Here is an 18883-nt window from a genome sequence, read left to right on the forward strand (position 1 = left end):
TTTCATATTAATGACTATCAAATTTCTTAGTGTAATTATGTGTAAATGATTTCCCTATCTCTTCTAAAGCTACATATAAAAGCCAGTTTCCAATCCAGTTAATAAAAAATAAAAAAAATTCCTGGGCTTGCATACGCCCCAATTAATGGAGGATTCTGCTGCGGTCAGTAAGTGCCTTATTGAGCAAAACACCTTTGAATATGAATGACAAATTTATTTTAAAATACCAAGATTTTGAAAATGATCCTCCATGTACCTACCAACTTCCAAACCTATGCCATTGGTTAAAAGGTGCAAATGTATCCAAATATCCTTCCTGTGTCTGAATGGTATAAATTAAATCAAGTAAAAGTTTTTCATTCTAGCAGTAATGACAAGCAGAATATACTTTTAAACTGATTCAAGTGACTGTAAATCCCCCATAAAAAGAGCGGTAAATTATAGCACTACAGGTGTCGCACTGAAATGTGTCCATGTGGTGTCATATTCACCTCAAGTCTTTCTTTAGTTGACCTTCATGCATCACATCTCCTCAAAATATAACTTAATGTATGTTCATGTAGTATGGTAGAATTAGTGGCTGCAATGTAAACGGCATACATGTTTACAGTTTTAACAATGCAGGCTTTGACATGAAGCAATAAAGAACAACTGATATTTAGATACATCGCAAACCAAAAAGATTACGAACCATATCGTAAAACATGTTTTTTTTGTCATGTGATCATAAATGAAATGACCCATCAAACATCCTAATCTCTCAATTGCTTGATTTTACCCCTACTGCAATTTTTTTCTACACTGTTTACAGGGTTCACAAGGTCCTTAAAGTGCTTACATTTAATTTCAGAAATTTTAGTGGTTGAATACCTGGAAAAGAACATTTCTTCTGTGTAATGCGTGTCCATCAAAGATGAGGCGACTTTCTTTAAATAATATGTCTTTTAATACATTGTTTGTTCTTTACAGTCAGATATTAAAGCAAAAAGAAAAATTCATTTTAATAACACAGCACAGATGCGATTAAAAAACAAGAGACTTCTCTGTCACTAATAAACTGGACACTGTGTGTGTGGACCTGTAACATGCTCCTTGAATTCTTAAAGTGACAGTACCATTAAGTTTGCTATACAAATGAATGTAAACTCAATGTTATTACTTGTGAATTGTAAACATTATTTCAAACAGTGACAGTTCATATCATTATTATAAAATGTCATGATATAATATTAATTAATAGAATGTAGAATCTTACACAGAGAAACCTTCTCTGTAGAAAGTTAAAATGTTATAAAAATAAAATATACACTTTCACATACTTTTTTCAGCGCAGGTTCCTTTCAGTTCTAGTACTTGTTCTGCGCCTGATCATCCTGAATGTAGCCCACTGTTTTAAAAAGGCTTATTTGCTTGTGATTTTATTGAGAATGGTATGATAAACTTATTTATTTTACCTTTGAGCATTTACATTGTGTATTAAAGAACTTTATTTTGATGAAAAACCATTTTTCAAAAAATAAAACCTTTTCTGTGTACTTTGATGATCAAAACAACAAAAGAAACATTGAATTCTAATTACACAGCATGCATGCTGTAACAACATTCCACAAAACACTGTCAAAGTCCCAGTCTCTAGTCTTAAAGACAGAGTACCGTTTTAGCATTTGTCCTACATAGCAATGTAAAAACTTGTAAACAACATGTAACATTTTATATAAGGAAACCATGGACTTTGTATGTTTTTAAAATGTGACTAAAATGATAAAGAACTTATGATGATAAATGTTTGAAGTATTTCCTTAATTTACCAAGATAGAAGGTCCCCTGTATAATTAATAACAGCATAAGCTGAAAGAGAATTTCTTTTTTTATACTGTATGCAAGCAAAATTGACATTATATCTGAAACATACCCAAATTAATAGGAACTAAAAGCTTGTAAATTGTAATTGAATCTTAATAGCGTGATGTTTTGAATAATTATATTAGAGTTGTGATGTATTGCACGATATGTCGAATTGTATTCGCAACATGTATCATATCATGAGGTGGGTAGGGATACCCAGCCCTAATTACAATATGGAAAGTGTTTAAAGAGAGAGTTGTGTTTCACACAGGAGGTTGTCCAATTTAACATAGAGACACGGAGCAGTCGGAATAAAAAACCCCAAATCCAGTATAGACGGGTTCAGTGAATGTGGTGTTGAATGTGTGTAAGTGTGTGAGTGTGTGTGTGTCAGAGACGCTGTAGAAGGTCAGAGTGCCGGCCGACCAGTCCAGATACACTCCTACTCTGTTAGAGGGAGGTGAAGGGGCACGTATGTCAACGCTCTTTTTATTGTGCCACGCAGTGAATCTGCCATAAATACAGCTCAAATTCCAGGACATTTCATTGAGTCCAAAATTACAACCATCACTCCTTCCTTTCCTTCCTATTTTTTTATATGTCACTGCAATATCAGCCCAGCCACTCCATTCAGCCTCCCAGTAACAGCGTCCAGTCAGACTCTCTCTACATAGAACCTGCTCATAGTGCTCAAATCTGTCTGGATGATCAGGATATGACTGATCCTCCACATGTGTCACCTTTGTGTTCTCCTCAGACAGAAAGAGATGAGTGTTTGCTGTGTTTGGATCCAGAGTGAGATCACAGAAATCTAAACAAGAAGAGAAGATAGATTTGAACTGTATATAGGACTGTTTTACAGCAAAGAGTGCAAGAAGAAAGTGTGTAAAAGAGAGAAAAGACCTACATTTTCGCAGTCCTGGTGTGATCCTGAAATGTTCTCCATGGTCTACACTAGACAAACATATAAATATAGGTATAATGTTTTATTATTGGGGATTATCAGCATTGCGTCATGCACTAAAAGTGTTGTTTGCCAATACCAAAAACAGACACCATGCAGCATACAGTATGTACAGTACCCCGTAAGTGTGCAGAGTGCACTGAATGTGCACAGAGGCACAGACAAGTAAATGTATTGCATTAATTTCCTTAGGTTGCTAGAGTAAAGTTTGATCAATTAAATTGGTCCATTTGAGCATTTGTAAAAAGATTTATAGACTTCCTAACACTAAATATGCTTGCTCATCTCTTCCTTTGCTGTGGGTGCTCACACTTAAAAAATAACTCTTTGGCTGAACTTGGACAATAACTCATGGACAATAGTTCCACATGTTTAAAATGAGTTTTATAAAAATTTAAATAATAAAAAAAAAATGTAAAAAATGTATGCGCATCCAACCTTAATTTGGCACAGGTGCAAGACACAATACAATAAACAAAGAAAAAAATGGTATGTGTCCACACATTAATATATTGCTCAAAAAAATACTTGCTAGCTAAGTAAAAAAAAAAGTTTAAACAAATTATTAAAAAAAAAAAAATGGTTGAAATGTAGTAAGTAAAAAGTGTAAGCTCATAAAAATGTAATATTAAAACAACAATGTCATTTTAATCGAAATACTTCAAATTTGAGGGACTCATACACAACTATTACACAAGGTGCAAACATTCATTGATGCTCAAGAAGGCAATTACTAAATAAAAATTTTTTTATCTCTTATATCTGTATAAATTATGAAAGGGGTGAGAACATTGATGAGACAAAACGGGAATGCAAATTTACGTATCTTCTCAACTATATACTGTATACCGTTTTTTAAACCATTGATTAATGGGTTATCAGCTGTCGTCCTTTTCTTTTGCTTTCTATCTAAATCGAGCAATTATATGATTTGGTGACTAAAAACAGCCATTTGGCTCCTTAATGTTTCAGTAAAGGAGCAAATGGCTCCAAAGTAATTTGCTTTAGTGTGGAGTCCTGAAATTCTCCCCATTACATTTATCTTGCACAAAGACACATTTAAAATGTTTTAAATGTTCTCACTACCGAGTGCCATACAAAGCATACTGGGAATTAGAAATCCAATGCAACAAAAAAACATTTTTTTCCATTGTTAATAGTCATCAGTAAAGCCAAACCAGATAATACAAAATGAATACATACATTATCAAAGATATAATCAAGAACATGTTTATATTCCTAAAGGAGAATTTATGTATATGACCTTTGAGGTAAATTTGACTGGATGTCTCAGTTAGCCACCATACATAAATACTGTATACATTTGTGATGCAACCCAACTTACTTGAGTTTGTCCAGTTTGCAGTTTGGATCATTGAGTCTCTCAGATAGCAGTTTGACTCCTGATTCTCCTGGATGATTGTAGCTCAGATCCAGCTCTATCATGTGTGAAGGGTTTGATCTCAGAGCTGACGCCACATAACAACAGCCTTCCTCTGTCACCATACAGCCTGATAATCTACAAAAAGAGACATCAAAACATTGAGATATCTTATTTAAGAACTGTATCTTGTCAGAGCTGTAGCGAAATTGTTAGTGTAAATACCCATGACACATAATGAGCCACAATGCTCACAGGGTTTGAAACTGGCCTGTGTTATGTGCAGATCCCAGTCCCCCACCTCCTTTCTACTTGATTTCATCGTCAGACTTAACATTATCAATGATAGTCTTCTTATAACTCACCTACACATCTCAGATTATTTATTTACCCAGTTCTTTCTTTTTTCTTGTCCAAAACCCCCAAGAGTTGTTTTCAATAAACTGTCTGTGCTCATGTATCAACACTGTTGAGATACATGGTAAATCTTCCTTCTTTATCCTAGAGCTAAAACAACCTAGTGGATACCAACCAATTGGGCTTCAAATGTGTCTATAGAGACCGCTCTGCTATATTGTTATATATGCTCTCTTATAGTGTCTCATATCCATCTCCTATCAGTCCTTTGTTATCATTCCAGCTAGACAACACAAAGATCTCAGCACGAATCTCTACTTGTAAAACCTACTTGACTAACACAACAATACACCCATACAGCTAGGCTTAATTTTGTAACTTTTTGATAGATACTTCCCAACTCTGGAAGCATGGATGTGAAGCATTTGTGCCATATTTAAATGACAAGTCAGTGTTTTGTTGTGCATTCTTATCTACAACTATTGGGAGCTAAGGAGCTGATATAAAGAGTTCAACAAAACTCTTTCTCCTCCCCACTGAAAAGACTAGCATTGCTGGTCACCAGCTTTTGTGTTTTTGGTCCTGGTCCCCCAGCAAGGGATGCTGGTGTGCTGGTGACCCTACCAGGCTTTTAAACTAGCTTAAACAGTTTTATAAGAAAGACCATACCTAGGTTTTGCTGATGAAAAAGCATGGCTATATTGGTCCACCAGCTAGACCAGCACCAAAGATGCAATAACCCGCAAAAACCAGCCTTGACCAGCATGGGAATTGCATGATGGTTGAGCTGGTTTTTATAGAAGGGCTGTCACGATTCTTACACTTGTGGTGGAATGACATGCCTCTTTCATCACCCTGCCACTTCCAAGGCCGTTCTTCAACAAAGTTCACAATTTTTGTGGGAGAATGCAAAGCGCGCCTCTGCTTGAGACAGGACGTCATTAGGAAGTCCTGGCAGCAAGTCAGATGTGCTGTCCCAACCCCATCAGTGGGTCAGGATGAAGCTGAACTGCTGATGAAAGCCAATTATAACCAAAACAGGCACTATTTGTAGACATTGCTCGACACGAGTGCCGTACACTTAATACATGTCAATAATGTGCTTGAGGGTTTACTTAAAACATGCACACGAGTTCTTCCTGTTTTCTCGCGTGGCTGTAATCTACCACGAGTGTCAATAAAGCACTTTTATTAATGGCATTAAGATGCTGTTATAGTAATAAATTATTCAAATTTTACACCAACCAAGATCCACAGGTGAGCCAAAACTGCACACACTCACTTCCATTTGTAAGCAGGCACTCCTTTCTAATTCAAACAGACATGAAACAATTGAAACAATTGGGGTGTTCATATGGGATTTCCATGTATTATTAAAACACTCAAGCAGATTATCACATCCCTTCTCATATGTGATGTACAGCTTCCAAATATTGAATGTTGAGATGAATTTGAAGTGCACTTTATTTATTAAGCGTATTACTGCAGGTATTAAGTTAAATACAATTTTTTTTTATTAAGTACCCTGACTAAATTTAACCATCTTTTTGCTATAGTAATATTGTAGTAACCATGAATGCTGTCAACATGCATTTCTCATTGTTTTGATACAATTAACCGTGGTTTTATAAAAGTAATATGTAGTTTCTATATAGTAACCATGATTTTATTATATATTGTAACCATGACAGTAACCATGTTTAACTTAATATTCTGGTTACCATTATTTTAATACAAATAACATTAAACTATGGTTACTCTTGTAAAACCATGATTGTTATTTAAGCGCAAACCTGTTGAAGTGTATACCAAATAGATTATTCTTTGGATTTGGCCGTAATATTTTTTTAGTCAAAGCAATTACCGAACCGTACCGAAACCCCAAAACCATGATACAAACTGAACCATGAGAAATTTGAACCTTTACACCACTAATACATTCCCCTCACAATTTTACTCTTACAAACCTCAGTATGTTCAGTTGACAGTTTGGACTCTTCAGTGCATCAGAGAGCAACTTCACTCCTGAATCCTGCAGGTCATTGTTACTCAGGTCCAACTCTCTCAGGAGAGACTTTGAAGATCGCAGAGCTGAAGCCACAATTTCACAGACCTGATCAGCGACATTACAGTCAGAAAGTCTAAAAGAGAGTAAAAAATGTTCAGGGACCTTCTTGAACTGACTCAGACTCTATTAGTATTTTCGGTCATCAGAAATATGAGACATATTTTATGATATGCAGCAAGTAATCCTAGAAAACATTCTAATGGATTTAACACTCACAGAGCTTTTCTGCAGTTGAAGACAGCTGGTATCAGTCTTCTTCTACCCTCCTCTGATGTGTTGTATTTCTTCAGGTCCAGCTCATCCAGCACCTCCTCTGACATCTGAAGCATGTAGGAGATTGCTGAACATTGAGCAGGAGAGAGTTTATTCTCTGAGTGTTTCTCTGATTGTACAAACTCCTGAATCTCTCTGTATAGAGTCTGATCTTTCATCTCCAGCAGACAGAGGAACAGATTGATGGATCTTTCAGTGGAGAGTCCACGTCCCTCTTTGATTTTGTCTTTGATGTAAATTTCAGTTTCCCTGATGCTTTCTGAGCTGTTCTCTGTGTGTGTCAGTAGATCCTGTAAGAGTCTCTGATTGGACTCCAGTGAGATGCCAAGCAGGAATCGCAGGAAAAGATCCAAGTGTCCATTTTCACTCTGAAGGGCTTTGTCTACTGCTCCTTTCAGCAAATTCTGTATTGAAGCAAAATCTTTTAGGCCCTCCATGGTTGTACTTACATGGAAGTAAAACACATAGAAAGCAGCCAGAAACTCCTGAAAGCTGAGATGTATGAAGCTGTAGACTTTCCTCTGATGAAACATGGATTCCTCCTTAAAGATCTCAGTGCAGATCCCAGAATACACTGAGGCGTCAGTGACATCTATGCCGCTCTCTCTCAGGTCCTCCTCATAGAACATAACATTGCCCTTCATCAGCTGTTTGAAAGCCAGTTCAGCAAGTTTCACAATAATTTCTCTGTTGGACTGCAAGAGTTTCTCTGGATCTCTCTCTTCATACTTCTGATTCCTCATATTGATCTGAATGAGCAGGAAGTGGATGTATATTTCAGTTAGAGTTTGAGGGATTTCTGCACTGTCGTCTTGTTTCAGGATGTTTTGAAGCACAGTGGATGAGATCCAACAGAAGACTGGTATATGACACATGATGTGGAGGCTTTTTGCTCTTCTAATGTGTGAGATGATTCTGCTGGCTTGATGCTCATCACTGATTCTCTTCCTGAAATATTCCTCCTTCTGAGGGTCATTGAATCCCTGAATCTCTGTCACGCGCTTGATATATTTGTTGGGGATCTGATTGGCTGCTGCTGGTCTGGAGGTAATCCAGATGAGAGCAGAGGGAAGCAGATCTCCTTTGATGAGGTTTGACATCAGCACACCCATTGATGAAGTCTCAGTCACATCAGGAACTTTCTCACTGTCTGAAAACATCAGTGGAATTCTGCTTTCATCCAGACCATCAAAGATGAACACAACTTTACACTCATCATAAATCTTTGGGTCCAGATCATGAAGTTCAGGATGAAAGTCCAGCAGAAGTTTGTGAAGACTGTACTGCTCATCTTTAATCAAGTTCAGCTCTCGAAATGGAAACACAAACATGAAATCTACATCCTGATTGGCTTTTCCCTCGGCCCAGTCAAGAATGAACTTCTGCACAGAAACTGTTTTCCCAATTCCAGCGATGCCTTTAGTAAGAACAGTCTTTATTTGGTCTTTTCTCTTCTCCTCACATCCTGCTTCAGGTTTAAAGATGTCATTGCAGTAGATTGGAGTGTCTTGATGGTGTTGAGTTCTGGGTGTTTTCTCCATGTGTAAAACCTCATGTTCTTCATTCACCCCTTCACTTTCTCCCTCTATGATGTAGAGCTGTGTGTAAATCCTGTTCAAGAGCGTTTGATTCTCAAGCAGTTTTATTCCCTCAAATAAGATCTCATACTTGTTCTTCATGCTGGTTTTGTGTTGGTCTTTGACTTTCTGCATGACATTATCAACTGGTTGGTAAGAATCCTGCTGCTGGTCTCCATTTTTCTCCAGCAGTGTTTTTGTCTTTAGGGCAAATTCTGTGTCATGCGGCCAAATGTGAGACTGACTGTCAGAAGCAGTACGGGACTTTAGAGGTCTGACAACATCATTTAGCTTCAAACTGCAGAGAAATTAAAAACAAAAAAGGCAAAAAAACAAAACAGGAAAAGCATTAAAGGGATAGTTCACACAAAAATTTAAATACAGCCATTGTTTACTCACCCCTGAGTTGTTATAACACCATATTACTTTTTTTTCTTAACACAAAGGGAGAAATTGTGAATATATTTGTGCTCAGTGATGTCATTCAATGGCAGTTCATGGGGACCACCTCTTCAAGCTTCAAAAGGACACAAAAGTATAATTCAGATGTCTAATAAATTATTGTATGCACCTCATGCCTTGTTCTGAAATCATGCAGTAAGTTTTGGTTAAAAACAAACCAAAATCTTCAGACATGTTTTGTTGTTATTATCGCTGTGGCATACCTATTTTAGATAAACAAAATGAGTTTTTGCTTGAAAGCCCCATCTCGGGGAAGAGCTAAGAGAACTGTTGCTCTCATGCAGTCTCTTTGTGTTAAAGCTGCGCTACGTAAGTTTGTGCTCTCTAGCGTTATCTGTGGTTGAAACTTAAAACTAGGGATGAAATGGTTACCGGTTTCACGGTAAACCACAATAAAATTCCCAGACGGTTAATATTACTGTGTCACATTTAATTATCATTAAAACACGATTATCGTGAATTGAAAAACTTGCGGTAAATGCTGTCCACACACACCCAGCATGAGTCTGAATCATGGGCGCAGCATGCAACATTGTTATTGTTGTTTTTTTGGCGTGAAAACACGCCGGAAGGCAATGACAGCACTCGGGAGAATTTCCAACCTTCCAAGAATACCAAATATTTTGGATTTTATAAGAATACTGAGGGAAAATTAGTAGAAGATGGTAACTCTGTCTGCTGAGGAAAGTCGCTGCGATACGGGGCAACGCGTCCAATCTGGCGAGTCATCTTCGTGACAACAATCCATCACTTTATAGTGCATGCAAGTAAGTTAACTTTTAGCTCAGTGCACGAGTTGGGGAAAAGTATGAGGAAATGTAAATAGTTGGACACAATATTTAATTGGGTTGAAATAATTTCTTATCTCACTTGTAAAAAACGCAAGTTTCCGCAAAGTAAAAGTTCCAAGCAAGTGCATTGCTTTGAACCAAAACAAACGAACAAGACAGTAACAAATAAGAAATACGTGTGACATTTAAGTGATGTACATTCATACCACTAATACACGGCTTTTCAAATAATTACGGGGACATGAAATAGTGATTTGAGATGAATGTTTTAAAATTTTACCTGTTCTTTAATTATTTTATAATCCGTTGCAGTCTACAAAACAATAGCCAATACAAATACTGAAGTCCTCCGATTTCATTTTCAATACAATCAATAACTATAACAGAGGCACAGTTGTGTTTGTATGAAAGGAGAGAACGTGAGACATGAAAGAAGCCGGAGTTTCAGGGTGAGCGACCAGAATCAAGAATTTCAGAGAGCTAATAACATGTTATGTAGTTTCGTCACCCAACCAACATATTTTGATCATTTAAAATGTGCAAGTTAAAAATAATAATAATAATAACTGCATTTGCTATTCCCTTGTTTAATAATTGTATTTGTTGTTTGTTGATTTTCAAATATAAAACCTGTTTAAATTATTTCAGTGTGTGTGTGTGTCAGTACTTTTTGTACATTTTAACAATACCGTGATCATACTGATAACCGTGATAGTTTTGGTCACGATAATCGTGATATTAAATTTTCATACGGTTACATCTCTACTTAAAACTGCAAGCAATTTGCAGAAGAACAGTAAACGTGATTCGTGTTCTGGCGGATGAATCTCATGATTGAGATTTGCTTGCATGTGATCATGACTGGAGATTTTCAGAACCGTGTTGTTTTCATGTTGATATAATGTTATACTATTGAACATTTAAAACTGAATTATTACTTGCTTCGATGAAAATAAACAACACTCGTATTCACATATTTTGAATGAATGAATTTTACACTTATAGCGCTTTTCTGACACCACTTAAAACACTTCTACATAGAGAACAGGGGACTCCTGAAGTACACTTTAAATATAATTATTCAAGTGTTTTATCTTCTATTAATGTTTGTATTGTACTACAATTATCAATTTAAGAGGTAAAACTCAATGAACAACTTTGTTATTTTTATATTATATTGTACAGCCTCAGTTGATAATGCGAGTGAACCGTAATACTACAATAGTACGTCTATGAATGCACACGATAACACGTCAACTAAAAACATAAAATTAAATAATGATGGGGATAAAAATGACTTTATTAAACATGGAAATAATATGTTTAAAAATGGAAGTTAACAGTCAATTTCAGAAGTCATAAATATTAGTAAACAGGTCACAGTGACTCTCTCAGAAAATGTAGATACATCGCGATCGGTAAAAACACGAGTAATGTTCGATTCACACAAGCATGACAAGCAATATAGCATTAGCATTATATCAGCTAAACAACTTCACCAAATGAATAACAGATGAACAGTGCGAGTGTGACTGAACTGTTTCTTTCTTCTTTTTAATGGCTACTCGCAAAATAAAACAGTGCATTACCGCCATCTACTGTTTACATGGGTAAACAGATAGCGGTACTTCTTTCCAATATTCACGGACATGACATAAAGAAGCAAGAATGTATGTCATAAGCCAGTGATTTTGCGTCAAATTGAACCAACAGCTCAAAATACAAATAATTTTTATAGGCTTACAGTAGTAATATTCAGATAATTAAAATGCATTCTTGTAGCAAAAGAGTTCATCATTGATAAGTTACAAAAAGTGTCTTTAGAATATAATGTATTGTTTACTACTATATTATTGATCATAAGTCAATCATTGACACACAGTTCACAGCAATCCATTACACAAGTGAATTTATCAATCAGAGATTTATTATGAGGGCTTGTTTAAGGACCGTCTCGGGTGTGTTGCGTCATAAACGTAAAATGTTTAGTTGACTGTGTCGAGTTAAATATAGTTTAATACTCAATCTTTAAACACATCTTGAGATGTCTTAGTTCAGATTTGCGCTCCGAGTGATTTGAACGCAAGAATGTAACACATGTTTGTGTTGTTCTACTGAAGTGTTTGTTCACTGTATAAACTGTGTGTTGCTCACACAGCTGAAGTTTCACTTACTGCCCTCTGGAGTAAACAGGTGGTACTACAAGCATTTCTCAGGAATCTTCCTTATTATGGTCCGTGGGCATTGCGATTAATTGCGTACATTTTTTTTAAGCGTTATTTTTTGTCAAATGAATCGCACTGAATTAACACTTAAATCGACAGCCCTAATACTCAATCAATAATGCCAGTTTGTTCAATTATAACTAAAAAAAATCATACATAGTGCAGCTTTAAGAAAGAAAGTCAAATGGGATTATTAAAATACAGGGGTGTGTAAACAATTACTGAATTTTTATTTTTGGGTGAACCATTCCTTTAAATAATTTCGAATGTGCCAAACTAAGAGCACAAATTGGAACAGAAAATATGTTTGATAGACAATTTTTGTGTGTCTTTCACTTTTAAATAAATGACTATACCAGTAATACCGCTGATTAGACACTACACAATAACGCAAGGCAGCTCATTTCCAACATTGGATTTTGTTCTTTATTTATTTGAACTAAAAATTACAATGAAATGTAAAAAAAAAGTGCAATTAAATTGTATGTTGTTCACCAAACCTCAACGAACATGCCAAATAGCAAACATAGGCTATGTACAAAACAAACGCAGTGCCTGTTGCGCTTTTATTTTACCCTGATTTCCAGTGGATTGTCATCTCTCATTTGGATGTATTGAAGTGGTAAGTGTGGTAATATGGTTTAGGGTTGATGGACTATAATCAGTGTTGGGTGCAATGCATTACTAAGTATTAATTACTGTAATTAAATTATGGTTTCATTGGAAAAGTAAGGGATTACTCTTAATTTTCAGTAATTTAATTACAGTTACTTCTGATGTAATTGTGTTAAATACTTTATAGAACAATTATATATAAAACATTGAAAAATTGAAATTTAATGAAATATAATGTTAAAATATATGTTTTGTAATTTAACGCTGCCCCTTTAAATTCATTGGCCAGTTCATGAATAATTTATTTGATTTTATATGATTTATTTGAAATAATTAAAAAAACTTTTTCATGTCTATCCTTGTATTGTTCATCTGGTCGAGGTTGTTTAGGGTCTTAGAAAGTAATTAGTAATAAGTAATGCAATTACTTTTCAGATGGAGTAATACGTACATTTTACACAATTTGTGTACATCTTAAAAATCAGATAGATGGCAGAGAAACAAGATGTCCTTTAATTTAACAAATGTGCTACATTGCATCTTTATACCCATGTGATGTGTGCATTAGTGTTTTACCTGGGGTTAGATATTGCTGGTCTGTTGCTCAATACAGAAGGGTCCCTCATGGAGTTATCGCTCTTCATAGACACATAACTGGGTTCTGGAGACCGAACAGAACCTTCTGACTCTTTCTCCTCATAGAGACTCATTTTGAAGTGCCACCTCCTGTCTCTAAACATATGAGACTGATTTCAGGATTGTGCATGACACATAACTGGAATTCCCATTTGTTCCCAATGGTGTTCCTATTTATAGACGGATGAAATAAATACAATATAGGCTTTTCTGGTGGTTCTCCTCCCTCCTACTTCCTACTTCCTGTTTTGGAATTTTAAAGTGGGTTTGTGCTTGCTTGCTAGCTTTACTTCGACTTCCCTAAGTCAACGTTTCCAGCCATTTTAAACCATTAAAAATGAATAAATAACGATCAACTTTTGACTGTAACTTAACATAACGGTGATGTTTATATCAAGCATCAAAACATGAGAGGTTAGTGGACTTACGTTATGGGATCTTGACACGCGGGTGGTTAAAACTTTAGATATGTCTTGTCATCGAGCGGTGGGGTGGGGCGGGGCGACACGTGGGGGGCGGGGCGACAATGTACGCTCATTTTCATTGGTTTGTGATACAGTTCGATCTTATTGGTGACGTGTGACGCTTTAAGGCGTGAGCGCGTACATTTCTTTATATTTGATAAAAGACCCTGCTATTTAAAAGCCAAAGAAAACAGGTTTATCAGTTGTTCATGACGTTCTGGTGGTTTGGATAATGCTGATATACTGACCTGATATATTGTTGTCACAGCTGCAATAATAATAATATAAATAAATAATGATATATAGTTCCAATATTGTACCTATAACATGGTCTTTATCACCCTTGTAAAATTAAAGACAATTATACAAATTTACCAGCTCCATCTAAATCCTTTAGTAAGGATGTGTTTGTTCTTCCCTCTGTGGTTGGATGCTAAATGAACAAATGGAAAATGGTCAGTACCTTAGAGTGCAAAGCAATGTAGGAAGCAAACATGAAGTTACATACAACTACAGAGGGACGGGCATGTCATCCTGACAACAACATAATATGAGAACAATTTTATCTTTAATACACTGGTATATAATATCTGTACAGGTATTAACTAAATTGAAAAATGCAACAATGCAAGGACATACCTCAGTAAAATCAAACTTGACGCCCAACAAAATATACAGAGTATACTATCATAATCCACAATAATGGAAAAAAGAAGGTTATTGGGCAACATTACATGTAAACACTGAATTAAAAAGCTTTTTTCATCAAATGCACCTACCATCACTATGTACTTTCCACATTGTTATCTGCCTTGGCATTCCCTGTTAGATTGAACACATACGTACACAGCATTGTATTCATTTCATAAAGCATAGCTGCTTTTGACTAAGAAACTGACAACAATGTTTTGAGTCACAGACCGATTTTCCCAAGTGCTTTTAAACAGATGGTGATGTTTAACTTACTAAGTATTGATTTACTGGATATTAGTGTGTTTGAATGGAGTTGAAATCTTTAATGGTTTGCAAAAAATGTATTTGATTGAATTTTAGATTGTGTTCTGGTAGGGTCCTTCCACAGATCTGCGAGAAGGGCCAGTCAAGGATAGGATGATCATTTCACAGCACAATGATTTATACTATTTAAAGGAAAAATTATATTAATAGAATATGAAATTAATGAAAATCTGGAGAATTGGAGAGTATTGACGCTGACTATCACACCTGGAGTCGTGAGTTTGAATTCAGGGCGTGCTGAGTGACTCCAGCCAGGTCTCCTTAGCAACTAAATTGGCCTGGTTGTTAGGGAGGGTAGAGTCACATGGGGTAACCTCCTCGTGGTCACTATAAAGTGGTTCTCGCTCTCAGTGGGGCGTGTGGTGAGTTGTGTGTGGATGCCGTGGAGAATAGCGTGAAGCCTCCACATGCGCTACGTCTCCACGGTAACGCGCACAACAAGTCATGTGATAAGATGTGCGGATTGATGGTCTCAGACGTGGAGGCAACCGAGATTCGTCCTCCGGCACCCGGATTGATGCGAGTCACTACGCCACCACGAGGACTTACAGCGCATTGGGAATTGGGCGTTCCAAATTGGGGAGAAAATTTAAATAAAACAAATCTGGAGAATGATTTTTGCCTGAGGTTAATTTTGCACCCCATTGACTTTCATTATATGGTCAGAAATATTCTTCAAAATATCTTTCATTCTTGGATGAAATATTGTTTTAAACTTGCTCTCAAAGATATTTCGTGACTAGGCGGTACTTGAATCTTGAGTTGATTAAAGGAGCTTCTTGTCATGACACTTATTTAAATAAATTGTTTTGCTTTTAAATAAAATGCTTCACTCAAATAAACTCTGTCCATCTCTGCCATCAATGAGCTTCGCAGATTATCACAGGAAAGGACAACTCAGAAGACAGTCACAAAGTGGAGGCAGCCAGGTTGCTACTACATAGGCATCAGCAGCTTAAACATTAATATAATTAAACAAATGTCACATACATGCACATTTATATATTCTTAATAAAAGCTCCAGTTCTTTTGCCTTAACTTACCAGATGAAAAGCAATGTGCTCTGCAATCCTAAGGCAACAGTTTAAAATCTAGAAAAAAAGGAAAAATTGTTTTACACTTCAATGTCTGTAATATTTTAATAATAATAAACTAAATTGTACTGCTGTTGCCGTTGCTTCAAGGTCCTCGGCCAAAATTAAAGACCAAAAAACAGAAACACAGTTGATCTCACAGAAGCAATAGGTTAATTTGGGTCATTGTTAGGATCCAATGCATATACAACCTTAACAAATCACAAAAATGTTAAATAATTAAAAGCTATAATCATGTATGAGAATTTTAGTATGACTACCAACAAGTGATTAACCTTGCCTGAAGATCTGGTGGTACTGGTTGACCCCATGTTAACTTGGCACACGTAGGGCGGCATGTGACCACTTTTTGATGACCTCTGAGCTCAAGCATTATCATGTAATATTCATGAAATAGTTTTATTTCCTCATTTCTGAAAAAAGTTGCTCAGCTGTCATCCTTCCTGTTGTTCTGATGGAACACGTCCCAGTGCATAGTGGTGCGATGATCCAGTGACAGGGTGATCACCTTGATCAGCTGGTACTTTTTTGTAGTTCAGCCATGACAAACTGACTTCCAACTTATTTTTAAATGCCTTCTTGAAATTTTCATCAGATGGATGAAGTAAGCGATCTTCAAAGGGTTGGAAGAGATTGTGTACACGTTGAAAGGCTAATCCTCTTGGGTAGTCATACACAGTAACATTAGGTAAATGCTTCCGCGAAAGGAGGAGATCTATTTAATCACGGGTGCTTTCTGCACTGATGTTATATTTAACAGAGTTCACAATTCCTCATGGACAATTATGAAAGGCCAGCAACCTAAATCAGAAGACACAAGTAGTGAAGAAGCAGCATTTTTTTACAGTAGTGTTCCCAAGTGACCTTGTTTTTTTTTTTTTTTTTAACAAATAAACCACCCAAACGGCAAAAGACTACCACAACAATGCACATTTAATATTTAAAATGGAAATGTGATACAGTTGGGATGAAGCAAATGTGTGCATCGAACCAAATTGAGAAGTAATTATGGAACCATCATATCAACACAAAGCTGCACATTTTTAGCCAAGCTAATAAATAAATGTGTAGACTCAACAGATGCACCCCATACTTTTTCAAACACCTTGTTATAGGTGACTCTATTTGACATCCTCTCCCTTAGTCTGTTGATTAGATCTATCTCGGAGCCTTTACAGTGTATTCCACACCCCCCAAAAGCTCAGTCTGTGTTTGATGAACACACGGGCAATAAGATGAGGACTGCATGTGGTCACATGGTCTGCTGTATTTCAAAACATAAGGGTCACTCCGAAAGTGTGATAATCCCAATGCCATATCATCAAATTACCACAAAATAACCATGTCATTTTCTTGGTCAAATACACAGGTATATATTTATATATACATTCACCTAAAGGATTATTAGGAACACCATACTAATACTGTGTTTGACCCCCCTTCGCCTTCAGAACTGCCTTAATTCTACGTGGCATTGATTCAACAAGGTGCTGAAAGCATTCTTTAGAAATGTTGGCCCATATTGATAGGATAGCATCTTGCAGTTGATGGAGATTTGTGGGATGCACATCCAGGGCACGAAGCTCCCGTTCCACCACATCCCAAAGATGCTCTATTGGGTTGAGATCTGGTGACTGTGGGGGCCATTTTAGTACAGTGAACTCATTGTCATGTTCAAGAAACCAATTTGAAATGATTCGAGCTTTGTGACATGGTGCATTATCCTGCTGGAAGTAGCCATCAGAGGATGGGTACATGGTGTCCATAAAGGGATGGACATGGTCAGAAACAATGCTCAGGTAGGCCGTGGCATTTAAGCGATGCCCAATTGGCACTAAGGGGCCTAAAGTGTGCCAAGAAAACATCCCCCACACCATTACACCACCACCACCAGCCTGCACAGTGGGAACAAGGCATGATGGATCCATGTTCTCATTCTGTTTACGCCAAATTCTGACTCTACCATCTGAATGTCTCAACAGAAATCGAGACTCATCAGACCAGGAAACATTTTTCCAGTCTTCAACTGTCCAATTTTGGTGAGCTCTTGCAAATTGTAGCCTCTTTTTCCTATTTGTAGTGGAGATGAGTGGTACCGGTGGGGTCTTCTGCTGTTGTAGCCCATCCGCCTCAAGGTTGTGCGTGTTGTGGCTTCACAAATGCTTTGCTGCATACCTCGGTTGTAGCGAGTGGTTATTTCAGGCAAATTTGCTCTTCTATCAGCTTGAATCAGTCGGCCCATTCTCCTCTGACCTCTAGCATCAACAAGGCATTTTAAGCCCACAGGACTGCCGCATACTGGATGTTTTTCCTTTTCACACCATTCTTTGTAAACCCTAGAAATGGTTGTGCGTGAAAATCCCAGTAACTGAGCAGATTGTGAAATACTCAGACCGGCCCGTCTGGCACCAACAACCATGCCACGCTCAAAATTGCTTAAATCACCTTTCTTTCCCATTCTGACATTCAGTTTGGAGTTCAGGAGATTGTCTTGACCAGGACCACACCCCTAAATGCATTGAAGCAACTGCCATGTGATTGGTTGATTAGATAATTGCATTAATGAGAAATTGAACAGGTGTTCCTAATAATCCTTTAGGTGAGTGTATATATCCATATATTAAAAACCTAACTAACAAATGTCTTACTCCATACAAATGAATTAAAATCTTCTTACACATACCTTGTACGTCCTTTAAGAAGAACTTCCCATGCTTTAATTTTATTAAATTGGTCAGAGAACACTTATTTCAAATATATTTTAGTAGATATTATTATAATATAGACTGATAGTTTATATCATTATGTTTATGCAAGGCTAGCGCCTTGCATGGCAGCTCTGCCATCGCTGGTGAACGAATGGGTGAATGAGACACAGTGAAAAGCACTTTTAAAAGGTTACACAAAATACACAATTGTGCACTGAACATTATCTATATTATTCAGACCTCAGAAAAATCACATTGAATGCCCATAAACATTCTTCAATCATTCAAGCGGGTCGCTTTTGCAGGGAAAATCCAAAGGATGTGACGTTTATGCTCATGGCAGTCTCAGCGCTTCTCTTCCGCTATTCAACAGCGACAACAAACGGCAACAGTAGATAACGTTATC

General features: G+C 36.8%; 1 protein-coding gene across 3 annotated transcripts; it reads right to left on the reverse strand.

The window, feature by feature from the left end:
• Positions 1-944: 944 nt before the first annotated feature.
• Positions 945-15760, reverse strand: LOC127643881 (NLR family CARD domain-containing protein 3-like). 3 transcript variants are annotated; one of them, XM_052126810.1, is made up of 8 exons: positions 15719-15760; positions 14438-14480; positions 14034-14091; positions 13135-13290; positions 6832-8763; positions 6515-6688; positions 4155-4328; positions 945-2799 (listed from the first exon to the last, which is right to left on the reverse strand). In XM_052126810.1, the coding sequence occupies exons 4-8, from the start codon at positions 13266-13268 to the stop codon at positions 2130-2132; spliced, it is 3084 nt and encodes a 1027-aa protein (XP_051982770.1). In that variant the 5' UTR covers positions 13269-13290; positions 14034-14091; positions 14438-14480; positions 15719-15760; the 3' UTR covers positions 945-2129. The 3 variants fall into 3 exon arrangements, with proteins under 3 accessions (XP_051982770.1, XP_051982772.1, XP_051982769.1); XM_052126812.1 differs by lacking the exons at positions 14034-14091; positions 14438-14480; positions 15719-15760 and adding an exon at positions 13623-13676 and having other exon boundaries at positions 945-2656; positions 2753-2799; XM_052126809.1 differs by lacking the exons at positions 14034-14091; positions 14438-14480; positions 15719-15760 and adding an exon at positions 13623-13676.
• Positions 15761-18883: the final 3123 nt, after the last annotated feature.

This window comes from Xyrauchen texanus, chromosome 5, assembly GCF_025860055.1.
Source record: "Xyrauchen texanus isolate HMW12.3.18 chromosome 5, RBS_HiC_50CHRs, whole genome shotgun sequence".
Taxonomy (NCBI): domain Eukaryota; kingdom Metazoa; phylum Chordata; class Actinopteri; order Cypriniformes; family Catostomidae; genus Xyrauchen; species Xyrauchen texanus.

What these genes read in the sequence shown, in the direction of transcription:
- LOC127643881 (XM_052126810.1), bottom strand. Translation starts at nt 13,268, where the DNA reads ATGAGTCTCTATGAGGAGAAAGAGTCAGAAGGTTCTGTTCGGTCTCCA. An exon ending in CCAGCAATATCTAACCCCAG is followed by an intron (nt 8,764 to 13,134) that starts GTAAAACACTAA and finishes ATTTCTCTGCAG; the next exon opens with TTTGAAGCTAAATGATGTTG. An exon ending in TTCAACTGCAGAAAAGCTCT is followed by an intron (nt 6,689 to 6,831) that starts GTGAGTGTTAAA and finishes ACTCTCTTTTAG; the next exon opens with ACTTTCTGACTGTAATGTCG.